This window comes from Pecten maximus, chromosome 2 (genome assembly GCF_902652985.1).
Source record: "Pecten maximus chromosome 2, xPecMax1.1, whole genome shotgun sequence".
NCBI classification, from domain to species: domain Eukaryota; kingdom Metazoa; phylum Mollusca; class Bivalvia; order Pectinida; family Pectinidae; genus Pecten; species Pecten maximus.
In genome coordinates, this window is record NC_047016.1 from 1,133,151 (window position 1) to 1,160,413 (window position 27,263).

A 27,263-nucleotide genomic window follows, 5' to 3' on the forward strand; every position below is an offset into this window, starting at 1 on the left:
AGTACAGACACATCAATGACCCCTGTCAGACAGTACAGACACATCAATGACCCCTGTCAGACAGTAGACACATCAATGACCCCTGTCAGTCAGTACAGACACATCAATGACCTCTGTCAGACAGTACAGACACATCAATGACCCCTGTCAGACAGTACAGACACATCAATGACCCCTGTCAGACAGTACAGACACATCAATGACCCCTGTCAGACAGTACAGACACATCAATGACCTCTGTCAGACAGTACAGACACATCAATGACCCCTGTCAGACAGTACAGACACATCAATGACCCCTGTCAGACAGTACAGACACATCAATGACCTCTGTCAGACAGTACAGACACATCAATGACCCCTGTCAGTCAGTACAGACACATCAATGACCCCTGTCAGACAGTACAGACACATCAATGACCTCTGTCAGTCAGTACAGACACATCAATGACCCCTGTCAGACAGTACAGACACATCAATGACCCCTGTCAGACAGTAGACACATCAATGACCCCTGTCAGACAGTAGACACATCAATGACCCCTGTCAGACAGTACAGACACATCAATGACCCCTGTCAGACAGTACAGACACATCAATGACCCCTGTCAGACAGTACAGACACATCAATGACCCCTGTCAGTCAGTACAGACACATCAATGACCCCTGTCAGTCAGTAGACACATCAATGACCCCTGTCAGTCAGTACAGACACATCAATGACCCCTGTCAGACAGTACAGACACATCAATGACCCCTGTCAGTCAGTACAGACACATCAATGACCCCTGTCAGTCAGTAGACACATCAATGACCCCTGTCAGACAGTACAGACACATCAATGACCCCTGTCAGACAGTACAGACACATCAATGACCCCTGTCAGTCAGTACAGACACATCAATGACCCCTGTCAGTCAGTACAGACACATCAATGACCCCTGTCAGACAGTACAGACACATCAATGACCCCTGTCAGACAGTACAGACACATCAATGACCCCTGTCAGTCAGTACAGACACATCAATGACCCCTGTCAGTCAGTAGACACATCAATGACCCCTGTCAGACAGTACAGACACATCAATGACCCCTGTCAGTCAGTACAGACTGATCCAGGATACTGTCTAGTCTCTAGATGGTATATGTTGATTTTTGGAAACAAAATGAAGATTTTATACCCAATGATAATCAGTACCACTCATTTATTTTTTGTCTTTGATCTGAAAGTGTCGATTCATCAAGCATCCATTTAGAGGACATAGAAATCCAACTATGGGACAATAAGGCAGGGAAATGTTCCTTAGCAAACCTTTTGTCTCAATACACTAATCATATATCATCCAATAGTCTATCATGGTACATGCTAAACACAATTTAATACATCAAAAATGTAAATTAGCAGTGTAAGGGGACTATTTTGTTGTGGTTTCATTTTTGCTTTTTCCAATAAAAGTAGAAAATCGCCCGCACACACAAAACAAAACTTTTAAAAACATATTTATATCGCAACTTATGGATCATTTTATAATTTCTAGAAAAAATTTAATTTTCAATTTTTTATTCAAACCTTCGGTAAAATTGCAAATATCATGATTATAAAAAAAACAAAGACAGTCTCTATTGTCCAACATTTTCAATTTTTTTTTTTAGTTAATTTAATGCAATGTTTATTCAGTAAACCCAGAAATATTCACCACCATTTAATTTGCTTTTTAATTTCAGCCCATTAAGAAGAGGGCAAATTTAACCATGTAGTAAAAGTATTTTGGTCTAGGGTGAAAGTTTCTGGGTATAAAGTACTGGTAAGAGAATGATAGATTATTTAAGTAAGAAAGCTGTGCGAGTGTTTCATGCCCATTCCTATCATCATCGTTCCTAAAGATCTACAAGTCAGTTATGGGGCGGTGAGTTATGGAGGCCCCTATGTTTAGGCTATAGATGTCTGGTAAAGAGGTGACTTCTGTGTTTGGAAAATTTACCAAATATCAAGGCTTTATACTGGTATGGAGATAAGAAACAGGTCCAATTTCTGATAGATGGACTTTTTTGATAGATCTGTATGACACATGACGTGCTGGTGTCCGACAGATCTGTATGACACATGACGTGATAGATCTGTATGACACATGACGTGCTGGTGTCCGACATATCTGTATGACACGTGACATGCTGGTGTCAAATAGATCTGTATGACACATAACCTGCTAGTGTCCAATAGATCTGTATGACACGTGACATTCTGGTGTCCAATAGATCTGTATGACACATGACATGCTGGTGTCCAATAGATCTGTATGACACATGACATGATAGATCTGTATGACACATGACATGCTGGTGTCCGATAGATCTGTATGACACATGACGTGCTGGTGTTGTAGCTAGCTCCTTGTTTTGTTTATTGTCTCCCTTTAATAATGACTCTCTTTAGTATTGTTTAGTCCAGTATTTTATAGCAAGATCCCTGACAACATGAAACAGTTATAGAAGAGTTATCCTGCTAGCAGACACCTTGATTAACTGCCGTAGTTACCCCCTTGATTAACTGCCCCCCCTTTGCGTCCATCCAACTTTTTGTATGTTCAGTATTTTATTGTGTACACACTAGTCCTAACAATGAATATGTGTATTTATTTATAGAATTATTTAGTGATATGTAAGTGGTGAGTGTTCACATGTATAAGGTAGGCCACCAGAATTAATTACAGTTAACCTAATACATATATAAGGTAGGCCATCAGAATTAATTACAGTTAACCTAATACATGTATAAGGTAGGCCATCAGAATTAACTACAGTAAACTTGATACATTTATAAAGTAGGCCACCAGAATTAACTACAGTATACTAATACATGTATAAGGTAGGCCACCAGAATTAACTACAGTTAACCTAATACATGTATAAAGTAGGCCACCAGAATTAACTACAGTTAACCTAATACATATATAAGGTAGGCCACCAGAATTAACTACAGTAAACCTAATACATGTATAAGGTAGGCCACCAGAATTAACTACAGTAAACCTAATACATGTATAAGGTAGGCCACCAGAATTAACTACAGTAAACCTAATACATGTATAAGGTAGGCCACCAGAATTAACTACAGTTAACCTAATACATGTATAAAGTAGGCAACCAGAATTAACTACAGTTAACCTAATACATGTATAAAGTAGGCCACCAGAATTAACTACAGTTAACCTAATACATATATAAGGTAGGCCACCAGAATTAACTACAGTTAACCTAATACATGTATAAGGTAGGCCACCAGAATTAACTACAGTAAACCTAATACATGTATAAGGTAGGCCACCAGAATTAACTACAGTTAACCTAATACATGTATAAAGTAGGCCACCAGAATTAACTACAGTTAACCTAATACATGTATAAAGTAGGCCACCAGAATTAACTACAGTTAACCTAATACATATATAAGGTAGGCCACCAGAATTAACTACAGTAAACCTAATACATGTATAAAGTAGGCCACCAGAATTAACTACAGTTAACCTAATACATGTATAAGGTAGGCCACCAGAATTAACTACAGTAAACAGTTTGGTACTACAACAGGGCCTCGCCCGCAAGTGTCACTCAGCCCATGTATATTTGTGTGTCGTTTAATGTTAAGTTTTTCTTGTTACTGATTAAATCAAGACTGCGAACAGCATGCTGTCAATGCTGATGAGCAGTAGGTAATGGGTATTATACTGCAAACCCAGTATAAGTATCATGTACTGATGGTAATCTACAACATGTTGTCTACAAATGCCATGATTATTTAATTTTGTTAAATTATTTACATGTAAAGTTGTTTATTTAATTTGAACATTCCTATATAGTGTTGATATGTGAACCATTCCATGGTTGGTGAGGAGAAACCACCTCAATGATCACTTCTGTAGACCTGTCCCGGATAGGGAAGGGAGATAACTCCATGTTCACATCTCCAGAGGAGATAACTATCTACTATATATTATGAAGCATTCCAACAAAATAGTGTGGTTAATTTTACTGTTTACCATAAATATATAACCTAACATCACTGACTCTTTATATGTTGTGTCGATTAGGCCCAGGACCTGGGAATGAGTTAACAGTTTCGGCAGGAATGTGAAATATGTAGACAACACATTCCTGGAACTTGCTGATAGAAACTGTGTATTTGTGTGCAATTAGTTATATAATTAATTTATTTAATCAAGGTGTGATCTTTGTGTTCTTTAGTAAATTAGCCCATCTCCAACTTGCATGTTTATGATATAGTTTTGTTGTGTTAACCGCAGGGTGTGGTTTTGATGAGAGATTTTGTATTGACTAGTTATTGAAAATTATCAGCTTTATACTTTACACCACGACCAGGGATTACATTGGCTACAACAGATCATGAACTGTCATATTTCATGATGTTATGAATAAACAGTTAACATCAGAGAATTTATAAAATGTGAGATGTGTTGGTCTGGTGGTAGGCCCCAAGGCTATGTAAGGACTAGTGGTAGGCCCCAAGGCTATGTAAGGACTAGTGGTAGGCCCCAAGGCTATGTAAGGACTAGTGGTAGGCCCCAAGGCTATGTAAGGTCTAGTGGTAGGCCCCAAGGCTATGTAAGGTCTATCGGTAGGCCCCAAGGCTTTGTAAGGACTAGTGGTAGGCCCCAAGGCTATGTAAGGACTAGTGGTAGACCCCAAGGCTTTGTAAGGTCTAGTGGTAGGCCCCAAGGCTATTTAAGGTCTAGTGGAAGGCCCCAAGGCTATGTATGGTCTAGTGGTAGGCCCCAAGGCTATGTAAGGTCTAGTGGTAGGCCCCAAGGCTATGTAAGGTCTAGTGGAAGGCCCCCAAGGCTATGTAAGGTCTAGTGATAGGCCCAAAGGCTATGTAAGGTATATCAGTAGGCCCCAAGGCTATGTAAGGTCTAGTGGTAGGCCCCAAGGCTTTGTAAGGTCTAGTGGTAGGCCCCAAGGCTTTGTAAGGTCTAGTGGTAGACCCCAAGGCTTTGTAAGGTCTAGTGGTAGGCCCAAAGGCTATGTAAGGTCTAGTGGTATTCCCCGAGGCTATGTAAGGTCTAGTGGTATTCCCCGAGGCTATGTAAGGTCTAGTGGTAGGCCCCAAGGCTATGTAAGGTCTAGTGATAGGCCCCAAGGCTATGTAAGGTCTACTGGTAGGCCCCAAGGCTATGTAAGGTCTAGTGGTAGGCCCCAAGGCTATGTAAGGTCTAGTGGCAGGCCCCAAGGCTATGTAAGGTCTAGTGGTAGGTCCCAAGGCTATGTAAGGTCTATCGGTAGGCCCCAAGGCTATGTAAGGTCTAGTGGTAGGCCCCAAAGCTTTGTAAGGTCTAGTGGTAGGCCCCAAGGCTCTGTTGTATCCATTACCCAGTAACCACAGATAATGATTTGTGAGCTACTTTGAGACAGTTATGTTGCTGTGGTATAGCGGTATATAAAACTGCAAATTTATGATTGTTATTATATTTTTTTTAAAACAAGGTCTGATATTATCAGTTCTTTTTTAGATGAAATAATGTAGTATTAAGGGTCTACAAAAGATATCTGATGAAAGTTTTTCTGATTCAAGAAATATGGTTGAATACAAAATGAACGGGATTATATATGATAGACTTGACAATTCACTGCCAAATTTTGCCATTAACACTACGCAACCTGATTTCAGTGGCGACTGTTAGATAGAAGTGTTTCAGTCTGCTAGAAAATTGATGTGTGCCATTAACATTAGATGTTTGTGATTTACATTTTAACAATTAACAGTGCAATATAATTGTGTGTTTTAATGATTTTAGTATAACATTCCATATCTCACCTTTATAACTACTGTATGTCCTGTATGATGTAAAGGACAACAAACCAATCTACATTTCAGAAAAATCGATTATTTCTGAATCCTTTATATAATTCACCTGACTTTCCACGACTTCTTGGTAAACATGTTCTTATTAAAATTAAAACTGAATCCTTCTCCTATAAGTGTTGTTTGTTCATCTTATGCATCTCTTGGAAATTCGGGTCTGAACCTGAAAAAATCTGCTAGGGCCGAATTGTTTTAAAGGTGATTAGCTTAATCACTTTGATTAGTTAAAATATCATTTCTCCTTTACTTCAAAACCTGTGTATGTATATCCCTATAGGAAGAGACTGAGGGAGTGCTATAGTTTCGTAAAATTTTGTTAAAGTAAGTTTTACCAGAAATTATTTTATGGGTATTTTAAGATTGTTGTTAAACTGTTAACCTAATCACCCGTTGAACAACTTGGCCCAGGTGTCCGAATGGTCATCTCCCCTCATCTCTCGCAGTTAGCTGCCTTCTGGATACAACGTACGTTAACTTGGCCCAGGTGTCCGAATGGTCATCTCTCGCGATTAGCTGCCTTCTGGATACAACGTACGTTAACTTGGGCCAGGTGTCCGAATGGTCATCTCTCACGATTTGCTGCCTTATGGATACAAAGTACGTTAACTTGGCCCAGGTGTCCGAATGGTCATCTCTCGCAATTAGCTGCCTTCTGGATACAACGTACGTTAACTTGGCCCAGGTGTCCGAATGGTCATCTCTCGCGATTAGCTGCCTTCTGGATACAACGTACGTTACTTGGATTTGTATTGGTAGCTAGGTTTTAGCAACTAGGTGTGAAATAATGTTTCAAGGATTAAAAATATTGTGGTATTTGCTTTTTCAGTCCCAATGACATTCCAATAAAGACAATGAACTGGTATGTGTTTATGAAGTACAAGATTTTATTAGAGATTCACACAAATTATGGAAGTCTGAAGTTCAGACTATCAATACAACAGTTTTAAACGTTACTTATTATATAAAACTTCATTCTTCTCTGAAAGCATTGAATCAACTTTTAAATTAAAAGTTAAAGACATATGTAAATGACCTATACTGCAGTGCATTTGAAAGAAAGATGACTATCCTCAATTATAATTGATAAAAAAGCGTCTACAAAAATTATTTAAATTTGCAAAATTAATTAGGTGAGAAATTGTTTGCAGTATATACAACTTCCTCTAGATTGTTGATTTAAAAACAACCACTTCAGCTAAGTTGTTGATTAAAAGTCGATACTCACTAATATACATGTTATAGATTTCACCACTGTATATAAGCTAGACAAATACTCGAAAATGAGACATTCTGATGTTGGCGGGATTGTCACTGCTATAGTGACTTCACACCTCACCCAGATAAACGATCTCTAATCAACTGTCAGGAATCAGTTTGAAATAAAACTTTGTCATTTCTTCTAAGTCTACGATCACACCTGAAAGAAAGCAAGAGAGAAAAAGAATTATTGAAGTTTTTACATATATATCCTTTTCCACGTGTGGCCAAATATTCAAAGTTAATCACGGATTCAAATTTCAATGTGTAAAATTATAACTACATTCTAAGTAAAACTTGTACCTGTTAATTACATTCTTAGTAAAACCGTATATCAGTTAATTGCATTTTTAGTTTAACAGATACCAGTTATGATTACATTCTTAGTAAAACGTATACCTGTTAATCAAATTCTTAGTCAAGCGTGTACAAGTTATAATTACATTCTTAGAACGTGCACCAGTTATAATTACATTCTTAGTCAAACGTATACGAGTTATAATTACATTCTTAGTAAAACGTATTCCTGTTAATTACATTCTTAGTAAAACTTGTACCTGTTAATTACATTCTTAGTAAAACTTGTACCTGTGAATTACATTCTTAGAACGTGCACTAGTTATAATTACATTCTTAGAACGTGCACTAGTTATAATTACATTTTTAGTAAAACGTATACCAGTTATGATTACATTCTTAGTAAGACATGTACCTGTAAATTACATTCTTAATAAGAAGTGTACCTGTTAATCAAATTCTTAGTCAAATGTGTACAAGTTATAATTTCGTCCCTAGTCAAACGTGTACAAGTTATAATTAGTATAAAGGATTATTACACTGATTTTAACATCTTTTTGGCGGTTCTTCGGTACATTTGTATGAACATATTAGGCCATGTTGCGCTACGTTTATCTATCATTTGTATTTAAAGGTTCTTATATATTGTATATCGAGCGTATCTTTTGTAAAATCCTCGTTATAACTTTAGTAACACACTACGGATGTACAAGAGTTGTTTAATTAAGAGTTGCTTACATTACATTGCACCCTTGAGTGCGTCTAGTTCATCCACCAACAGTTTGCCATCTCTGCTTTCAGCTTCAGTCTCCTGAACGGCATCCTTTACGCCTTGTTGACCTTCGCCCTTTGACCCGATCTCTTGATTGATTCCGGCATCTGTCGATTTAAGCACACTGACCTCGATATTCTGCTGTGGGGGCTGTAGGTCAAGGTTGATTTTGGGGGCTGGCACCACGAGAGGCGCCTGGCCTTCCTCGACGTTTGGTAGATCCGATTTATTGGACTCTTTACTTGGATCCTGTACATTTGTCTCCGACGATATCCTTGAGTTTATCGCAGACACTGCTGGATCGGGAATCATTATATTAGGCAGCTGTTCATTCAACCACAGACCTTCATTTATGTCATTCTCAGATTTAGGTGGAAGATCTACTTGCTTCACTTGTGTCGGAAAAAGATCTGCTACCTCCTTCACTGGTGTTGGAACAAGATCTGCTACCTCCTTCACTGGTGTTGGAACAAGGTCGTCGGGATATATTTCCGAAATTACTTCAGAGTCTTTGATCACATAGTTTGGTACTTGTGCTGACGCCAACTGCCTGGGTTCAGGGTGCTCCACGAATTTAGGCTCCTGTGCTGGGGAGAGTCTGGGAACTGGGTATCTGGGCTCCATCTGGGCTACTTTCAGACTTGGCTCCAAATTATCCAGAGTTTCAAGCAGACTGGACACAGACCCTGTCAACAAACAATGTTATCGTTAGAGGACAATCACGAATAAATCGAACGTTTGTGTTACTTGATGTTAGGGGGGATGTGGTACATACGTCTACGTCTGGATCCGCACATATTACAGAAGGCAGCGCAGTTAGTGGAGGCCCAGTTCTTGTAGTCCTGGTTGTTACAGATGTCTCCCTGGTACTCGTTACAGCTAACTTTGTCTGTACAGTCTGTAAACATACCAATAAAATAGTCAAAGACAAGTACGATGAAAGTCGCCTGGAGCAGAAATAGAACAAAAGTAGCTACGAAATGATAAACAGGAACGGTCGTCAAGGAGAAAGCCACCGGAGGAAAATCACCAGACCCCAGATTCAACAACGTTCTTTATCTTAAGGAAATTCGTTATATTAAAACTTTCCATAGGAAAAGATTACAGAATTTAGAGAGTTTCCGTATCTAAGATTTGTTTTCAACTCCAATAATGCTTAATCATGGAAATGTGTGAAGAAAAAACAGTTCAACAGAGAAATGGGCAACAGAAGATATGTTAAGGAAAGACACTAAACAGAGAAATGGGCAACAGAGAGATATGTGAAGGAAGGTATTAGAGTAACTATGGCGTCAAATGGAAAAGTCATCAGAAAAAGTAGCTTAAGAAAGACCAATAGCCGTTAAAGAGAACGTCAATGAGAGAACATACCATCAGGACTTTTAAGTCACGCCAGAGTAACGGGGAACAGAGAAATAGATATATAGGGGAAATCAAAATATGGCTACTAGAAAAACCGACAGAATAAGTCGCTGGAAAGACCTATAGAGAATGGAGTGGCATGCAAAATCACAAAGAGTTGTGTGTGGTTTATAAAGAAAATATCACGACAACATCACTGGGGAAATAGAGTAAAGGTCAATGAGGAGTCAGAGAGAGAGACAGACCAAAGAAAACGTCACATATTTATTTTGTAGGTCTGTCTCCTGGTCCTGAGACAGACACGGTAGGACGCTGGGTGAATAGTAGAGTCTTTATCGGATAAATAGGTTTAGTCCAGCTTACCTTCACAGAGATCGCAATGTTTGGCACAGTTCTCCTTGGCCCACGTAGTGTAACTGGGATTGGAACAGATGTCCGCCTGGTAGGAGGAACAATCTGCCAGCTTGTCAACACACCCAGACGACGAAGAAGAAGAGGAAGAGCTAGTTTGACTTCCGCCTGGAATTTCCGTTAATAATTCTTGAATATGCACAACCAATTCATGACATACTCGTGATTTCTCTTAATATGGTTGATGAGTTATATATGGATTAGAATATAGTTAAAACATTTCGAACAAAAAAGATTCATGTTATAAATTTACTCTCTCAAAAACAGGTCGTGTTTATGCATGTCAGAATTTTTTTTCAGAATACATACGATTGGAACGAATAGAAATTATGCAATAGGCAAAGCATAAGAAAGCTCTCGTCACATTAAACGGAGTGTACACGTACTATGTTACAGACACAGATATCTAATAAATACATCAGATAATGATACCTTATACGTTGCGTTAAAAATACATTTGCAACTTTGATTCTCCGTTCCAGATTAATAAAAACGACAAATAACATGGTGATTGTTCATTGGTGGACAGCACAGATTCACAATGTTATGTGATGTCGACCTGCTATATTTAACTGCGAACGGTGTTTACCGAAACATGGACAGTTGGCCACAATAACAGTGTTTACCGAAACATGGACAGTTGACCACAATAACAGTGTTTACTGAAACATGGAGAGTCGGTCACAATAACAGTGTTTACCGAAATATGGACAGTCGGCCTCTAAAACAGTGTTTACCGAAACAAGGACAGTCAGCCACAATAACAGTGTTTACCGAAACATGGACAGTTGGCCACAATAACAGTGTTTACCGAAACATGGACAGTTGGCCATAATAACAGTGTTTACCGAAACATGGACAGTCGGCCTCTAAAACAGTGTTTACCGAAACAAGGACAGTCGGCCTCTAAAACAGTGTTTACCGAAACAAGGACAGTCATCCACAATAACAGTGTTTACCGAAATATGAACAGTCGGCCACAACAACAGTGTTTACCGAAACATGGACAGTCAGCCACAATAGCAGTGTTTACCGAAACATGGACAGTCGGCCTCTAAAACAGTGTTTACCGAAACAAGGACAGTCATCCACAATAACAGTGTTTACCGAAATATGAACAGTCGGCCACAACAACAGTGTTTACCGAAACATGGACAGTCAGCCACAATAGCAGTGTTTACCGAAACATGGACAGTCGGCCTCTAAAACAGTGTTTACCTAAACAAGGACAGTCGGTCACTAAAACAGTGTTTACCGAAACAGGGACGGTCAGCCAATAAAACAGCGTTTACCGAAACATGGACAGTTGGCCACATTAACAGTGTTTACCGAAACATGGACAGTCGGCCACAATAACAATGTTTACCGAAACAAGGACAATCGGTCACAATAACAGTGTTTACCGAAACAGGGACGGTCGGCCAATAAAACAGCGTTTACCGAAATATGAACAGTCGGCCACAACAACAGTGTTTACCGAAACATGGACAGTCAGCCACAATAGCAGTGTTTACCGAAACATGGACAGTCGGCCTCTAAAACAGTGTTTACCGAAACAAGGACAGTCATCCACAATAACAGTGTTTACCGAAATATGAACAGTCGGCCACAACAACAGTGTTTACCGAAACATGGACAGTCAGCCACAATAGCAGTGTTTACCGAAACATGGACAGTCGGCCTCTAAAACAGTGTTTACCTAAACAAGGACAGTCGGTCACTAAAACAGTGTTTACCGAAACAGGGACGGTCAGCCAATAAAACAGCGTTTACTGAAACATGGACAGTTGGCCACATTAACAGTGTTTACCGAAACATGGACAGTCGGCCACAATAACAGTGTTTACCGAAACAAGGACAATCGGCCACAATAACAGTGTTTACCGAAACAGGGACAGTCAGCCACAATAACAGTGTTTACCGAAATATGAACAGTCGGCCACAACAACAGTGTTTACCGAAACATGGACAGTCGGCCACAATAACAGTGTTTACCGAAACATGGATAGTCTGCCTCTAAAACAGTGTTTACCGAAACATGGACAGTCGGCCACTAAAACAGTGTTTACCGAAACAAGGACGATCGGCCACTAAAACAGTGTTTACCGAAACAGGGACAGTCGGCCAATAAAACAGTTTTTACCGAAACATGGACAGTCGGCCTCTAAAACAGTGTTTACCGAAACAAGGACGATCGGCCACTAAAACAGTGTTTACCGAAACAAGGACGGTCGGTCACTAAAACAGTGTTTACCGAAACAGGGACTGTCGGACACTAAAACAGTGTTTACCGAAACAGGGACAGTCGGCGTTCACTTACCACTTCCACAGACATTACAGAATTTGGGACAGTTGGTCTTTGCCCAGGACTTGTACGCTGAGTTCGTACATATGTCTCCCTGGTAGGAGCTACAATCTACTTTATTTGAACAGGAAGCAGAATTTCCAGAAGCAGCATTCGGCTTAGCAGTGGTTGTAACAGCATGGGCGTTTGCACCTGTTGCATAAAAATCATTCATAGTATTAAAGCAAAGCAGTTTGAAGATGCATATCGGTTATCTTGGCCAACTTCTCCTCTATGAACCAACTTTTTATGGAAACTGTAAAGCAAAGAAAAATCAAGTACACATCTCTCCATCTTGTAATATTATCAACGACGTCACATAAAAAGTAAATATTATAATATAATAGTTATGTGGCAGATGTACAGTTCATTCATTATTCTCCTGGCTGAAAAAGGATGTTATTAAATTTTTCATAGTCTTCATGAATCGCAATCACCACAACAACAAGCATAACTGTCTTACCCGCACTACACAGCTTGCAGTGTTTTCTACAGTGAGTAGAGGCCCAGCCCCGAAAGTTAGTGCATACATCGCTTTGGTACGCTGCGCAGTCAACTGTGTCCCTACACTGTTCATAGATTGATGTGGAGGAGCTTGGGGTGGTGTGATGGGAAGCATGCTGTCGCGTGGTGTGATGGGGTGTGATGGGTAACATACTGTCGCGTAGTGTGATGGGTAACATACTGTCGCGTGGTTTGATGGGTAACATACTGTCGCGTGGTGTGATGGGTAACAGTCTGTCGCGTGGTGTGATGGGTAACAGTCTGTCGCGTGGTGTGATGGGTAACAGTCTGTCGCGTAGTGTGATGGGTAACAGTCTGTCGCGTGGTGTGATGGGTAACAGTCTGTCGCGTGGTGTGATGGGTAACAGTCTGTCGCGTGGTGTGATGGGTAACATTCTGTCGTGTGGTGTGATGGGGTGTGATGGGTAACATACTGTCGCGTAGTGTGATGGGTAACATACTGTCGCGTGGTTTGATGGGTAACATACTGTCGCGTGGTGTGATGGGTAACAGTCTGTCGCGTGGTGTGATGGGTAACAGTCTGTCGCGTGGTGTGATGGGTAACAGTCTGTCGCGTAGTGTGATGGGTAACAGTCTGTCGCGTGGTGTGATGGGTAACAGTCTGTCGCGTAGTGTGATGGGTAACATGATGTCGCGTGGTGTGATGGGTAACATACTGTCGCGTAGTGTGATGGGTAACATACTGTCGCGTGGTGTGATGGGTAACATGATGTCGCGTGGTGTGATTGGTAACATACTGTCACGTGGTGTGATGGGTTACAGTCTGTCGCGTGGTGTGATGGGTAACAGTCTGTCGCGTGGTGTGATGGGTTACAGTCTGTCGCGTGGTATAATGGGTAACATGATGTCGCGTGGTGTGATGGGTAACATGATGTCGCGTGGTGTGATTGGTAACATACTGTCACGTGGTGTGATGGGTTACAGTCTGTCGCGTGGTGTGATGGGTAACAGTCTGTCGCGTGGTGTGATGGGTTACAGTCTGTCGCGTGGTATAATGGGTAACATGATGTCGCGTGGTATAATGGGTAACATGATGTCGCGTGGTGTGATGGGTAACATGATGTCGCGTGGTGTGATGGGTAACAGTCTGTCGCGTGGTGTGAGGGGTAACAGTCTGTCGCGTGGTGTGATGGGTAACATGATGTCGCGTCGTGTTATGGGTACCATACTGTCGCGTGGTGTGATGGGTAACATGATGTCGCGTCGTGTTATGGGTACCATACTGTCGCGTGGTGTGATGGGTAACAGTCTGTCGTGTGGTGTGATGGATACCATACTGTCGCGTGGTGTGATGGGTAACATGATGTCGCGTCGTGTTATGGGTACCATACTGTCGCGTGGTGTGATGGGTAACATGATGTCGCGTCGTGTTATGGGTACCATACTGTCGCGTGGTGTGATGGGTAACATGATGTCGCGTGGTGTGATGGGTACCATACTGTCGCGTGGTGTGATGGGTAACATGATGTCGCGTCGTGTTATGGGTAACATGCTGTCGTGTGGTGTGATGGGTAACAGTCTGTCGTGTGGTGTGATGGGTAACAGTCTGTCGTGTGGTGTGATGGGTAACATGCTGTCGTGAGGTGTAATGGGTAACATACTGTCGCGTGGTGTGATGGGTAACATGATGTCGCGTGGTTTGATGGGTAACATACTGTCGTGTGGTGTGATGGGTAACATGCTGTCGTGAGGTGAAATGGGTAACATACTGTCGCGTGGTGTGATGGGTAACATGATGTCGCGTGGTGTGATGGGTAACATGATGTCGCGTAGTGTGATGGGTAACATGATGTCGCGTGGTTTGATGGGTAACATACTGTCGCGTGGTGTGATGGGTAACAGTCTGACGCGTGGTGTGATGGGTAACATGATGTCGCGTGGTATGATGGGTAACATACTGTCGTGTGGTAGATATCCCTGGTAAAGTATAGCAAACCTCCAGTCCATGATATTTCATATCCAACCAGCAGCTAAGACCCACACAGAATCGTACACAACAACGATAACCTCCACCAATCGGGGATCCTTAATACCACTTATGATCTAGTCACATGACTTCCCACCACCAATCAGGGATCCTGAACATCACTTATGATCTAGTCACATGACTTCCCTTCCACCAATCGGGGATTCTTAACACCACTTATCTACATCTTTTGTTTTATGGTTTATTTAGACACATGGATTCTATTTAGTGACATGATTCCCTCTACCAATCAAGAATACCCTTATACGCTACATTTTGTACGTTTTTGTTAAGTATGATAAGGAGAGTCACATGATTTCCCTCCACCAATAAGAAACCCTTACCCGCACTAGTACCGCACCATCCGCAGTGGTTGCGACAGTTGATGTGTGCCCATCCTTGATAGGCAGGCGCTGTGCATATGTTACTCTGATACGCTGCGCAATCCACTGTGTCAACACATGCCATAGAGCCCTGCACTGGCTTGTCGGTGGTGGTCACCGCTGTTGTGGTAACCGGTGTCGTTTTAGGCGAAGTGTGTGTGTGGTAGCACCAGCCGCAATGATCGGGGCAGTTTATGTGTGCCCAGTGGGAGTACCTGGAACTGGTACATATGTCTGACAGGTATGAAGTACAGTCCAGTAGGTCTCTACAGCTGGAGCTCACAGAGGCCACAGGATTTGTTGAGGTCATGCTCACTGTGGCCAGTCAATCACATCATTTAAATATTACCATCACCACCTACGTAACTGGGCTTATTATGTTTGTCATATAGACTGGCTCACAGCTTAGGTTTACAATAATCAAATAAGTACACAAAATGGCTGAATCCAGACTTTTTACTTATTTTATCTCTTCAAAAGAATCGTTAAATTCTAGGGTAGCGATTAAATATCACTACTTTATACCTAACTAATTTTTAATATCATTTTTATTTTAGAATGTTATTTCCCTATCTAAATTCTTACCCCCGGCAGTCGAGCACCAACCACAGTGTTTTTGACAGTTATGGTTCGCCCATTTCCTATATCTAGAGTTAGTACAAATATCGGCGCCATAACTGGCACAGTCTACGAGATTGACACAATTTGTGGCCGTCTGTCCGAGCGCCTCCGTGGTGGTGGGCTGGGTGGTAGGAGGGGAGGTAACTGGAAACAGTCAAAACTTACTTAATACTTCATACTTATACTGTGGAATTACATGTTTTTATTAATGCTGAATAGTTATTGAATTTTGAGCTTTCATCCAAAAATATGTATAAGTTTATTGGAAATCATATAGTACATTTATAGTACGTTACACAAGTGTTGATTGGTGTGGACTAATCGGTTGTTAAATATACAACGCAAACGTTATCGGTATGTGTGATTCTATTTGTCATACATAACATTTTTTTCTATCCTAAACTATCTGCGCATTATTAAAAATACATATATTTATTTATCCTGCAACTGCCACCGCATTGTCGGAATACACCCACCATATATATTTTTGCTGTATACGACAGTGACGGAAAACAGCTGTATTTTAGAATCATAGCACGTGCGTCAGTTCGACTGACCTACTTCAAAGTGAAACTACGATTAAGAGGCCAACATAGTTCGGTCATTTTTGACACAGTTTCACTTCAAAATGCTTACTTTTGATGACTGTTGCAGTATAAATAGAATACATGGCTCGCCATGGCTCGCAACTTTTGTCTTTCTTTACCCTCGCCAAAATACAGCTTATATTTTAAGACACTGACCATATATTCTCTATGTAGTTGCTGCATCCGGTAAAATTCTTACCCCCGACAGTCGAGCACCAACCACAGTGTTTTTGACAGTTATGGTTCGCCCATTTCCTATATCTAGAGTTAGTACAGATATCGGCGCCATAACTGCCACAGTCTACGAGATTGACACAAGTTGTGGCCGCCTGTCCGAGCGCCTCCGTGGTGGTGGGCTGGGTGGTAGGAGGGGAGGTAACTGGAAACAGTCAAAATCTACTCAATACTTCATACTTATACTGTGGAATTACATGTTTTTATTAATACATAATAGTTATTGAATTTTTCAGCTTTCATCCAAAAATATGTATACGTTTATTGGAATTCTAGTTCATTTATAATACGTTACACATGTGTTAATTGGTTTGAACTTTAACTAATCGGTTAAACGTTATCGGTATGCGTGATTCTATTCGCCATACATAATATCTTTTTTCTATCCTAAACTATCTGCGCATTATTAAATATACATATATTTATGTAGTTGCTGCATCCGGTAAAAATCTTACCCCCGACAGTCGAGCACCAACCACAGTGTTTTTGACAGTTATGGTTCGCCCATTTCCTATATCTAGAGTTAGTACAGATATCGGCGCCATAACTGCCACAGTCTACGAGATTGACACAGGTTGTGGCCACCTGTCCGAGCGCCTCCGTGGTGGTTGGCTGGGTGGTAGAAGGGGAGGTAACTGGAAACATTAAACTATTTGTTAGCAAACTGCTAGGTAAATAAAACTCTTTGATGTTATCAGAATCAATGATGTACAAGATACCCATCACCATATGTACCTGACACGTGACACCATATGTACAAGATACCCGTTACCATATGTACCTGACACCCGTCACCATATGTACCAGATACCTGTCACTATATGTACCAGATACCTGTCACTATATGTACGAGATACTAGTCACCATATGCACCAGACACCTGTCACCATATGTACCACATACCCATCACCATATATAACAGATACCCGTCACCATTTGTACCAGACACCTGTCACCATATGTACCAAGTACCCGTCACCATATATACCTGACACCCGCCACCATATGTACCAGACACATGTCACCATATGTACCAGATACCCATCACCATATGTACAAGATACCCGTCACCATATGTACCAGACACCTGTCACCATATGTACCAGATACCCATCACAATATGTACAAGATACCCATCACCATATGTACCAGATCCCTGTCACCATATGTACCAGATACCCGTCACCATATGCACCAGATACCTGTCACCATATGCTCCAGATACCCATCACCACATGTACCAGATACCCATCACCATATGTACCAGATACCCGTCACCATATGTACCAGACACATGTCACCATATGTACCAAATACCCGTCACCATATGTACTTGACACCCGTCACCATATGTACCTGACACTTGTCACCATATGTACCAGATACCCATCACCATATGTACCAGATACCCGTCACCATATGTACCAGACACCTTTCACCATATGTACCAAATACCCGTCACCATATGTACCTGACACCCGTCACCATATGTACCAGACACCTGTCACCATATGTACCAGATACCCATCACCATATGTATAAGATACCAATCACCATATGTACCAAATACCCATCACCATATGTACCAAATACCCATCACCATATGTACCTGACACTCGTCACCATATGTACCAGACACCTGTCACCATATGTATAAGATACCCATCACCATATGTACCAGATACCCGTCACCATATGTACCAGATACCCATCACCATATGTACCAGACACCTGTCACCGTATGTACCTGACACCTGTCACCATATGTACCAGATACCCGTCACCATATGTACCAGATATATATCACAATATGTACTAGATACCCATTACCATGTATATACATTTGCTCCGCATTTCCCCATTGACACAATGCTAAGAGGCAGATGCCATCATACACCTATAACACCCAGTGCCTCAGGCTATAACACCCAGTAGGTCATGTGACAATAAAAAGGCGGGCTTTTTTTATTATTATTATAAAAAAAATTCGAAGTTGACGAAAATAGTAAGACAATGTAAATATAAGTATTGAACAGTGGTATTAATGTTGTTATAGTCGATATGACAGTAAGATGTATGGTGGGCAAATGTAGCATGGGTTTCCATGCCATTTGAAAAACATTAAAACCACTGCGCATTGCTTAAATGTACCAGATTCATCACCATTTGTATCAGATACCTGTCACCATATGTACCAGATACCCGTCACCATTTGTACCAGATACCCGTCACCATATGAATCAGATACCTGTCACCATATGTACCAGACAACCGTCACCATATGTACCAGATACCTGATACCATATGTACCAGACACCCGTCACCATATGTACCAGATACCCGTCACCATATGTATCACATACCTGTCGTCACCATATGTACCAGATACCCGTCACCATATGTACCAGATACCCGTCACCATATGTACCAGATACCCGTCACCATATGTACCAGATACCTGTCACCATATGTAATTGACACCTGTCACCATATGTACCAGATACCTGTCACCATATGTAATTGACACCTGTCACCATATGTACCTGACACCTGTCATCTGTTGATTTACCTGTCCCACAGAGCCCACAGAATTTCCTACAATGTTCCTGGGCCCACCCTCTGTATGCTCCGTTGGTGCAAGCGTCTTTCTGATAAGCAGCGCAGTAAACTTTGTCAACGCAAGGCTCGCTAGTGGTTCTTATATCTGTAACGTTTCCTGGGTATATACATAAGCATCAAATTAACATCTCATTGAACATACACATCTGCATATATTCTGCAGCCATAAAGCACATTGATATATTTGGCGCCAAGACACAATTTAATGTAGCAATCCGCTACAGAAATAAATGGCATTCCGCTCTGAAAATGTCGTAAATAAATATATTACACTTTAAAATATGCTATATTGAAACATACATTTAAATTACAATGTTAGTCCGCGAGCAAACTGTTAAAAAGGCCAGCGTTATAAATAGCAAAATTAAATATAAACTCAGTAGGTAACGCAGGTTAATTAATAAATTAGGTCAAGTAATAGTAGTAATAGAAAACAATATGTATTGAGCCGCCAGTACAAAAACACAAAGGAATCATACAGAATTGCCATAATTGTTCATATTTAACCAGATAGGTATCGTTATAGAGTTGAACTCTTTCCCTTAACTAAGGAAAGTCTTTTCTTCTAAATGATTTTCAAAACAATGTCATATAATGCGCACATCTTACTTTTAAAGCGCTTGTGCAATAAGCAGTTTCTAGCAAACAAGCTTGATATCATTTTGGCACTTGTGTTCACTTATAGCATTGAGCTTGTGGTGACGTCATTGTAAATAAAGCTGTATCTTACCGCGGTCAATGACATGAACTGTACCAGAATAAATACAGACAAGTTTCAGTTTTGAATATTAGTTATACAAGCCAGTGTAATCGCTTTTTGCATTATGTCCTTATTAGACCTTACCTCCACAGAACCCACACGTGCGCTGGCAGTTCGATTCGGACCAGGCCTTGTACTTCTGACAGAATCCTACCTCATAGGTATCGCAGTTAGTCAGCTTATCCTTACAGAGGTACACTGAAATACAAACAACGACAGCCTTGCTGACGATGATGGATTGAGTCGCTCTGCAGACAAATCAACCTGCAGACTTGTCTCCACACAATTCCTCGCTTTATGAGATTGACAAAGCTGAATTTTAATCCTTAAATTTCATTAAGCAGGATTTTTTTAGCCATGTTGTGAGTTCCAGGTCATTATTGATGACTACATGACGGGGTTTTTTTCTGTACAGTAATACAGTCTGCCAGTGAATGACCAATCTTAGCAATCTTAATAAAATCAAATAGTTCATAAAACGAAATTTCTTTTATACAAAAATATAATTAAAATTTTTGTCTTTATTTTAGCTACACCGACAAACAAAACGTCAAAATAAATTCTTTGGATGAACTATAATGGTTAGATGCAAAAGAAAACACACAGGTCATGTGTATTGGCAAATGACAACAGTTAGTAGTGTTAATTAATCCAACTTGAGTGGAATGCGAAACATATCAAAGGACATTAATATATACGAGGGATGACTGATATGTTGTGAGCCTCGTATTGAAGGAGGTACTGAAGGATGCTCTTTTTAAGTCCTACTTTTCTCTGACTATACCGTAGGACTGTCTCATTTAGTTAGTTTATATCGAACAGGTAGCAGTCTAAAGTAAACAAGACAAGCGGATTTTGCAAAAAGAACAAAATTGGTGGAAGTGCAGTGATTCAATATTGTGTTCAAAACCTAATATATCCATAATGATATGGTAGCAACACTAGGGAAGGATGCCCCTTCATATGCTACAGTGAAAAGGTGGGTGGCGGATTTAAAGCGCGGTCGAGCTTGAGGATGACCCCCGTCCTGGAAGGCCTGTCAATGTTGCAACACCAGAACGGCCAAACAAATTCATGATATTGTATATTGTTATGACTGACAGACGAGTCACAGAAAGACATATAACCAGTAGAGTTGTTATTTCACAGGAAAGAGTACATTCCATTCTGACCGAGGATCTTGCAATGAGGGAGCTTTCGGCCCGATGGGTACCATGACTTCTGACAATTGATCAGAAGCACTCCAGGTGCACATTATCGCGTGCTATTCTTAATCTTTTTACGGATGATCCTGCCAACTTTCCTCAGAGATTTGTCACTATGGATGAAACATGGTTCCATCATTTTATCCTAGAGGCCAAACAACAATCGAAACAATGGAAGCACACTGGCTCTCCCGCGCCAAAGAAGGCAAATACTGTACCTTCAGATGGGAAGGTTATGGCCTCGGTTTTCTGGAATGCAGCTGGTATAATATGGGGAAATATTAAACTTAGGCGCCGCGGAGAGCTCACTAAGAGTGTGTTATTCCATTAGGACAATGCTCCTGTTCATAAGTCTGTCATCGCCATGGTTGCCATTCACGATTATGGCTTTTAATTGATTGAGCATCCGCCTTATTCACCTGATCTCGCTCCATCAGACTTTCATCGATTTCCAAAACTGAAAACAGCTATATCAGGCACCCACATGCAGTTGATGACTTTCTGAACAGCCAAGAAATGGAGTTCTATAAAAGTGGCATTGAGGCCCTTAAACACTGCTGGCAAAAGTGCATAGATACTGAAAGGGATTACGTTGAAAAATAATACAATATGCCGGCAAAATTCGAATCCTTCAATATGAGGCTCACAATCAATGGGTGGATACTGAGGCAACTACCTATTTATAGCTACATGTGTATAACCAGGGGAGAGAAATGATTATTATAGTTTAAACAGTCGACATGTTCCCACCTGTTGGATCCTTGGCGCAGATCCCACAGAACTCTATACAGTTGATGCGGACCCAGGACCGGTAACCTTGATCCTCACAGATGTTGTCGGCATACCGAGTACAATCTACCTTGTTTCTGCAATCTTCACCAACTAACGTAAAACAAAGAGATCAGGTACAATTTATGTCATCGAGACCATGGAATTTCTTACCTAGATTTGTATTACAAGGTTTAAGTGTTCTAACGTCATGGTGTTAGTTACAATTGCCATGGTTTCCGAGAATTGTGATATATTCCTCAAGCTTATTTGTATCACAAGGTTCAAGTGTTAGTATTAGTTACGGTTGTCATGGATACTGGGATTTGTGATATACCTTACATACGTTTGTATTACCAGGTTTAATGTTATGACGTCATGGTGTTAGTTACAGATGTTATAATTTCTGTGATTTGCGATATCCCTGACCTATGTTTGTAATACAGGGTTTAAGTGTTCCGACATCATGGTGTTTAGTTGAGGTTGTCATGGTTACCGTGAGTTGCGATATCCCTGACCTATGTTTGTGTTACAAGGTTTACATGTTGTGACGTCATTATGATAAGTTAAATTGCCATTGTTACTGTGAGTTGCGATATCCCTGACCTATGTTTATATTACAAGGATTAAATGGTGTGACGTCACGGTGTTTAGTAAGGTTGTCATGGTTACTGTGAGTTTCGATATCCTAACTTATGTTTGTAATACAGGGTTTAAGTGTTCTGACGACATGGTGTTTGTTATTGATGTCATGGTTACCGATAATTGTGATACTTACGTATGTTTGTATTGCAAGGTTTAAGCATGCAGTGTTTTGACGCAATGGGCTTCTCCTGTCCCGGACATCGACTCGCGGCCACCACTGAGTTAGACTGCTCGGAGGCGTAACAGTCCACATCACGGGTCTCCGTGCCACGCCCACATGTCCTGGAACACTACAACAGACAGTATATCTAAGTTTAATCCGTTAAACTTAATTCAACACATCAAAATATATTGGAATAATAGACTTCTATAGTTAGAGGAATAATAATAAGCCTTGTCAAAATTTAAGTTGCAGAAAATAGTGTACATCCATATATTTTTTTTTCTCCTACGTGCAATGTGATTTTAAAACTAGGTATGACCCTATCGTTAAATTGTCGTTAAAAGATCCCATTTTTATTTTAAGAATATGAGATTGAAATCAAAAGGAAACAAAATAGACAAAAGGTGTTTTTTTTTTCAATTTAATGTTCAGAAAAGGAGAACCGGGTCTGTGTCTACATAACTACCTTGGAGCTATGATATAAACTTTAATACCCTTATATATAATAGTGTAGGTAATACTAACTGTTGACCATGCTCCGGATTTCCAGAAACCCGGACAGGGCTGCGTGCTACACTGCTGGGTGGCAGAGGGTTTGTGAGCGACGTTACAGTGGTTGTCCCCGGCTACTCTGTAGGAGTCACCTTGAATTATAACACAATGGACAACACGGGACTGGGCCCCGCCCCCACACGTCTTAGAGCAGGACGACCAATCTTCCGACTGCCACCTACAACACAACAGCTAGCACATTACTGCCATCTACAACACAACAGCTAGTACATTACTGCCATCTACAACACAACAGCTAGTACATTACTGCCATCTACAACACAACAGCTAGTACATTACTGCCATCTACAACACAACAGCTAGTACATTACTGCCATCTACAACACAACAGCTAGTACATTACTACCATCTACAACACAACAGCTAGTACATTACTGCCATCTACAACACAACAGCTAGTACATTATTGCCATCTACAACACAACAGCTAGTACATTACTGCCATCTACAACACAACAGCTAGTACATTACTTACTTATTTTAAAGAATTTTGTGTAGCGTGGACGATACTACCGATTAGGAAGCTTAAACTGACGGATCTGAATGATGTATTGATGATCTAATAATAAATGATTATCTGGGCTCAACATTGTGGTCGAAGATGGTTCGGCAAAACATAGTGTGTCTGATATGATTGATGATTTAGCTAATCTGATCAAAGGAAATCATGACTGATACGTACTGAGGAGGACAGTCTTTTGTGTTACAGTTTAACAACGTCTCCTGTGGCCTTTTGTAGATATCACAGTGGAAGTCCTCTACACGGGTGTTGCTGGACACCCTCATACACTGCACACTGACCAACGAATGTCCTACAACAAAACCAGTCAGACATTAGGACAGGCGTTACTGGACACTGACCAACGAATGTCCTACAACAAAAACAGTTAGACATTAGGACAGGCGTTCCAGAACATTGACCAACGAATGTCCTACAACAAAACCAGTCAGACATTAGGACAGGCGTTACTGGACACTGACCAACGAATGTCCTACAACAAAAACAGTTAGACATTAGGACAGGCGTTCCAGAACATTGACCAACGAATGTCCTACAACACAAACAGGTAGACATTAGGACATGCGTTACTGGAAACCCACATACACTGAACACTGACCAACGAATGTCCTATAACAGTTTACCATTGGAACTATTTCAGCTTACCTGTACCACACGTCCTATAACAGTTAACCATTTGGACTATTTCAGCTGACCTGTACCACACGTCCTATAACAGGTTATCATTGGGACTATTTCAGCTGACCTGTACCACACGTCCTATAACAGGTTATCATTGGGACTATTTCAGCCTACCTGTACCACACGTCATATAAAAGTTTACTATTGGGACAATTTCAGCCTACCTGTACCACACGTCCTATAACAGTTAACCATTGGGACTATTTCAGCTTACCTGTACCACACGTCCTATAACAGTTAACCATTGGGACTATTTCAGCTTACCTGTATCACACGTCATATAAAAGTTTAACATTGGGACTTATCAGCTTACCTGTACCACACGTCCTATAACAGTTAACCATTGGGACTATTTCAGCTTACCTGTACCACACGTCCTAGCTTACCTGTACCACACGTCCTATAACAGGTTATCATTGGGACTATTTCAGTTTACCTGTACCACACGTCCTACTACATGGGCCCTGGGTTGCTTTCCAGATGTATCCTGAGTATGGTGTCATTGTAGGGGTCGAGTATGTGTAGGAGATATCAGGCTTCGAACCTACGTATCCATCACCATACTCTCTCCATACCTGTTAAAACAGTAAAGGGATACTTCTAGTAAATGGAGATAGCAGGTACAAGATTGAGCTCGGTATCTAAAAGTACTAACGGTAAATAGAGGGGAAATGGCATATACTAGTCTTATTACAAAACCAAGTACAATATACATACAAGGCACAAATATACTACCAAATCAGCCTCACTCACATCGCACAAAGGAGGGGGATATTACTATATTGCTTACATTGACTACTTCTTTTGTAAGCAGTCAACATCCCGATGTACAAGGACGTTTCCAAGTCCGTCAATATTACAACGACTTGTAAATACCTTAAGTGGGGAAGTATGGATACTACTATCAAGAAAAGGAATGTCCACGATCACAAACAAACGTATTGCTTATCATGCAGTGTGCATGTCTAAAAGGGAAACCCTGTCATGTTTAAACATTGGATCTAATCTTGCAAGTATTGGTGACATCTGTAAACATCTGTTGGTCTCCAGGGATACCTGTATCTCCAGTGCTACAGGTGTGGGTCCGCTGATGGTGATTTTCTCTGGTCCAGACCTCCGGTACTCTACGATTACACCACGGGACGTGTATTTTCCTGACAACGAGATGGACGTGCCTTGACTAAACAGGAGGGACCCTTGGATCTTCACACCTACACAAAAATGAAGGCAAAAACAACATGTTTGTAGGAGTCCTGTCATAGCAATACAATATGGTAAATTTGTTAGTGCAATACAAATAATTCAAACATTTAGTAAATGGATTTATATGTCAAATGATGTATTGTATGTATCAGATGTATGTCAAATGATTAGTTATATTATTAACTCAGCAATCCGTGCAAGAAAGCATTAAGTAATGTCTCTCATTTTAAATCTATGTTTCACAGAACGATGACACATATCAGTATTCAAACGAGGAACACTACATTGAAGCCACATGTTTGTTTTTTTTAAACATACAAACTTATACATAAAAAAGGGAAATTAGACACTGTGTGGTAAGCACAGTTTTCTTCATAGATAACAGGTATCCATTATGCACGTTATAGTTATACGTCATACTTACTCATGTGACAGTAACTGTTGCCATTGGTTACCACAACTCTCGTGGCGCCGCGAGGTATCGATACTACAGTCACATATGCTGAAAAAACAATTAACATGTCATTTAATTATGTGGTGGTAGCACCATTTTGTTGTCTTAAGCGTCTTTTAATGTTTTAAAACTATTCACATGATAGAAACTGTAATAATGAAGGAACTGTTTAAAATCCTCTACGTCTCCACAAAAAAAAACCCACACCTAGCTAGAATATGAACGGCGTTAAAGACCTCTACGTCTCCACAAAAAAAAACCACAACTAGCTAGAATATGAACGGCGTAAAAAAATCTCTACGTCTACACAAAATCTCCACACTTAACTAGAATATGAACGGCGTTAAAGACCTCTACGTCTCCATGGAAAACTCCACACTTAACTAGAATATGAAGGGCGTAAATAAATCTCTACCTCTCCACAAAAACTCCACACTTAACTAGAATATGAACGGCGTTTAAGATATCTACGTCCCCACAAAAACTCCACTCTAAACTAGAATATGAACGGCGTTAAAGATATCTACCTCTCCACAAAAACTCCACACTTAACTAGAATATGAACGGCGTTAAAGACCTCTACGTCTCCACAAAAAAAACCCACACCTACCTAGAATATGAACGGCGTAAAAAAAAACTCTACGTCTCCACAAAATCTCCACACTTAACTAGAATATGAACGGCGTTAAAGACCTCTACTTCTCCATGGAGAACTCCACACTTAACTAGAATATGAACGGCGTAAACAAATCTCTACGTCTCCACAAAATCTCCACACTTAACTAGAATATGAACGGCGTTAAAGATATCTACGTCCCCACAAAAACTCCACACTTAACTAGAATATGAACGGCGTAAACAAATCTCTACGTCTCCACAAAATCTCCACACTTAACTAGAATATGAACGGCGTTTAAGATCTCTACGTCTCCACAAAAACTCAACTCTAAACTAGAATATGAACGGCGTTAAAGATATCTACGTCTCCACAAAATCTCCACACTTAACTAGAATATGAACGGCGTTAAAGATA

The 27,263-nt window shown here is 40.6% G+C and overlaps 1 protein-coding gene and 1 long non-coding RNA gene across 6 annotated transcripts in view; one reads left to right on the top strand and one right to left on the bottom strand.

Annotated features, from left to right (window-relative positions):
• Window positions 1–247: 247 nt before the first annotated feature.
• Window positions 248–5,993, top strand: LOC117344264. Its single transcript, XR_004536139.1, has 2 exons — window positions 248–4,988; window positions 5,349–5,993. It is a non-coding gene; the product is annotated as an uncharacterized LOC117344264 (long non-coding RNA).
• Window positions 5,994–6,742: 749 nt separating this feature from the next.
• The window catches only part of LOC117344228 (A disintegrin and metalloproteinase with thrombospondin motifs 7-like), a 49,031-nt gene continuing 28,510 nt past the window's right edge, over window positions 6,743–27,263 (bottom strand). Inside the window, exons 17-34 of one of the 5 annotated variants that reach the window (XM_033906905.1) lie at window positions 26,201–26,278; window positions 25,630–25,784; window positions 25,010–25,148; window positions 24,055–24,184; window positions 23,325–23,529; window positions 22,770–22,926; window positions 21,974–22,105; window positions 20,103–20,216; window positions 19,209–19,355; window positions 17,095–17,274; window positions 16,605–16,784; window positions 15,783–15,962; window positions 15,159–15,512; window positions 12,300–12,476; window positions 9,932–10,087; window positions 8,982–9,104; window positions 8,173–8,892; window positions 6,743–7,297 (exon numbers count right to left, since the gene is read on the bottom strand). In XM_033906905.1, coding sequence (XP_033762796.1) covers window positions 8,174–8,892; window positions 8,982–9,104; window positions 9,932–10,087; window positions 12,300–12,476; window positions 15,159–15,512; window positions 15,783–15,962; window positions 16,605–16,784; window positions 17,095–17,274; window positions 19,209–19,355; window positions 20,103–20,216; window positions 21,974–22,105; window positions 22,770–22,926; window positions 23,325–23,529; window positions 24,055–24,184; window positions 25,010–25,148; window positions 25,630–25,784; window positions 26,201–26,278 — 3,326 coding nt within the window. In that variant the 3' untranslated portion in view covers window positions 6,743–7,297; window position 8,173. The remainder of the gene's footprint in view (window positions 7,298–8,172; window positions 8,893–8,981; window positions 9,105–9,931; window positions 10,088–12,299; window positions 12,477–15,158; window positions 15,513–15,782; window positions 15,963–16,604; window positions 16,785–17,094; window positions 17,275–19,208; window positions 19,356–20,102; window positions 20,217–21,973; window positions 22,106–22,769; window positions 22,927–23,324; window positions 23,530–24,054; window positions 24,185–25,009; window positions 25,149–25,629; window positions 25,785–26,200; window positions 26,279–27,263) is intronic. The other 4 variants (XM_033906912.1, XM_033906918.1, XM_033906925.1 and 1 more) reach the window with 4 other exon arrangements.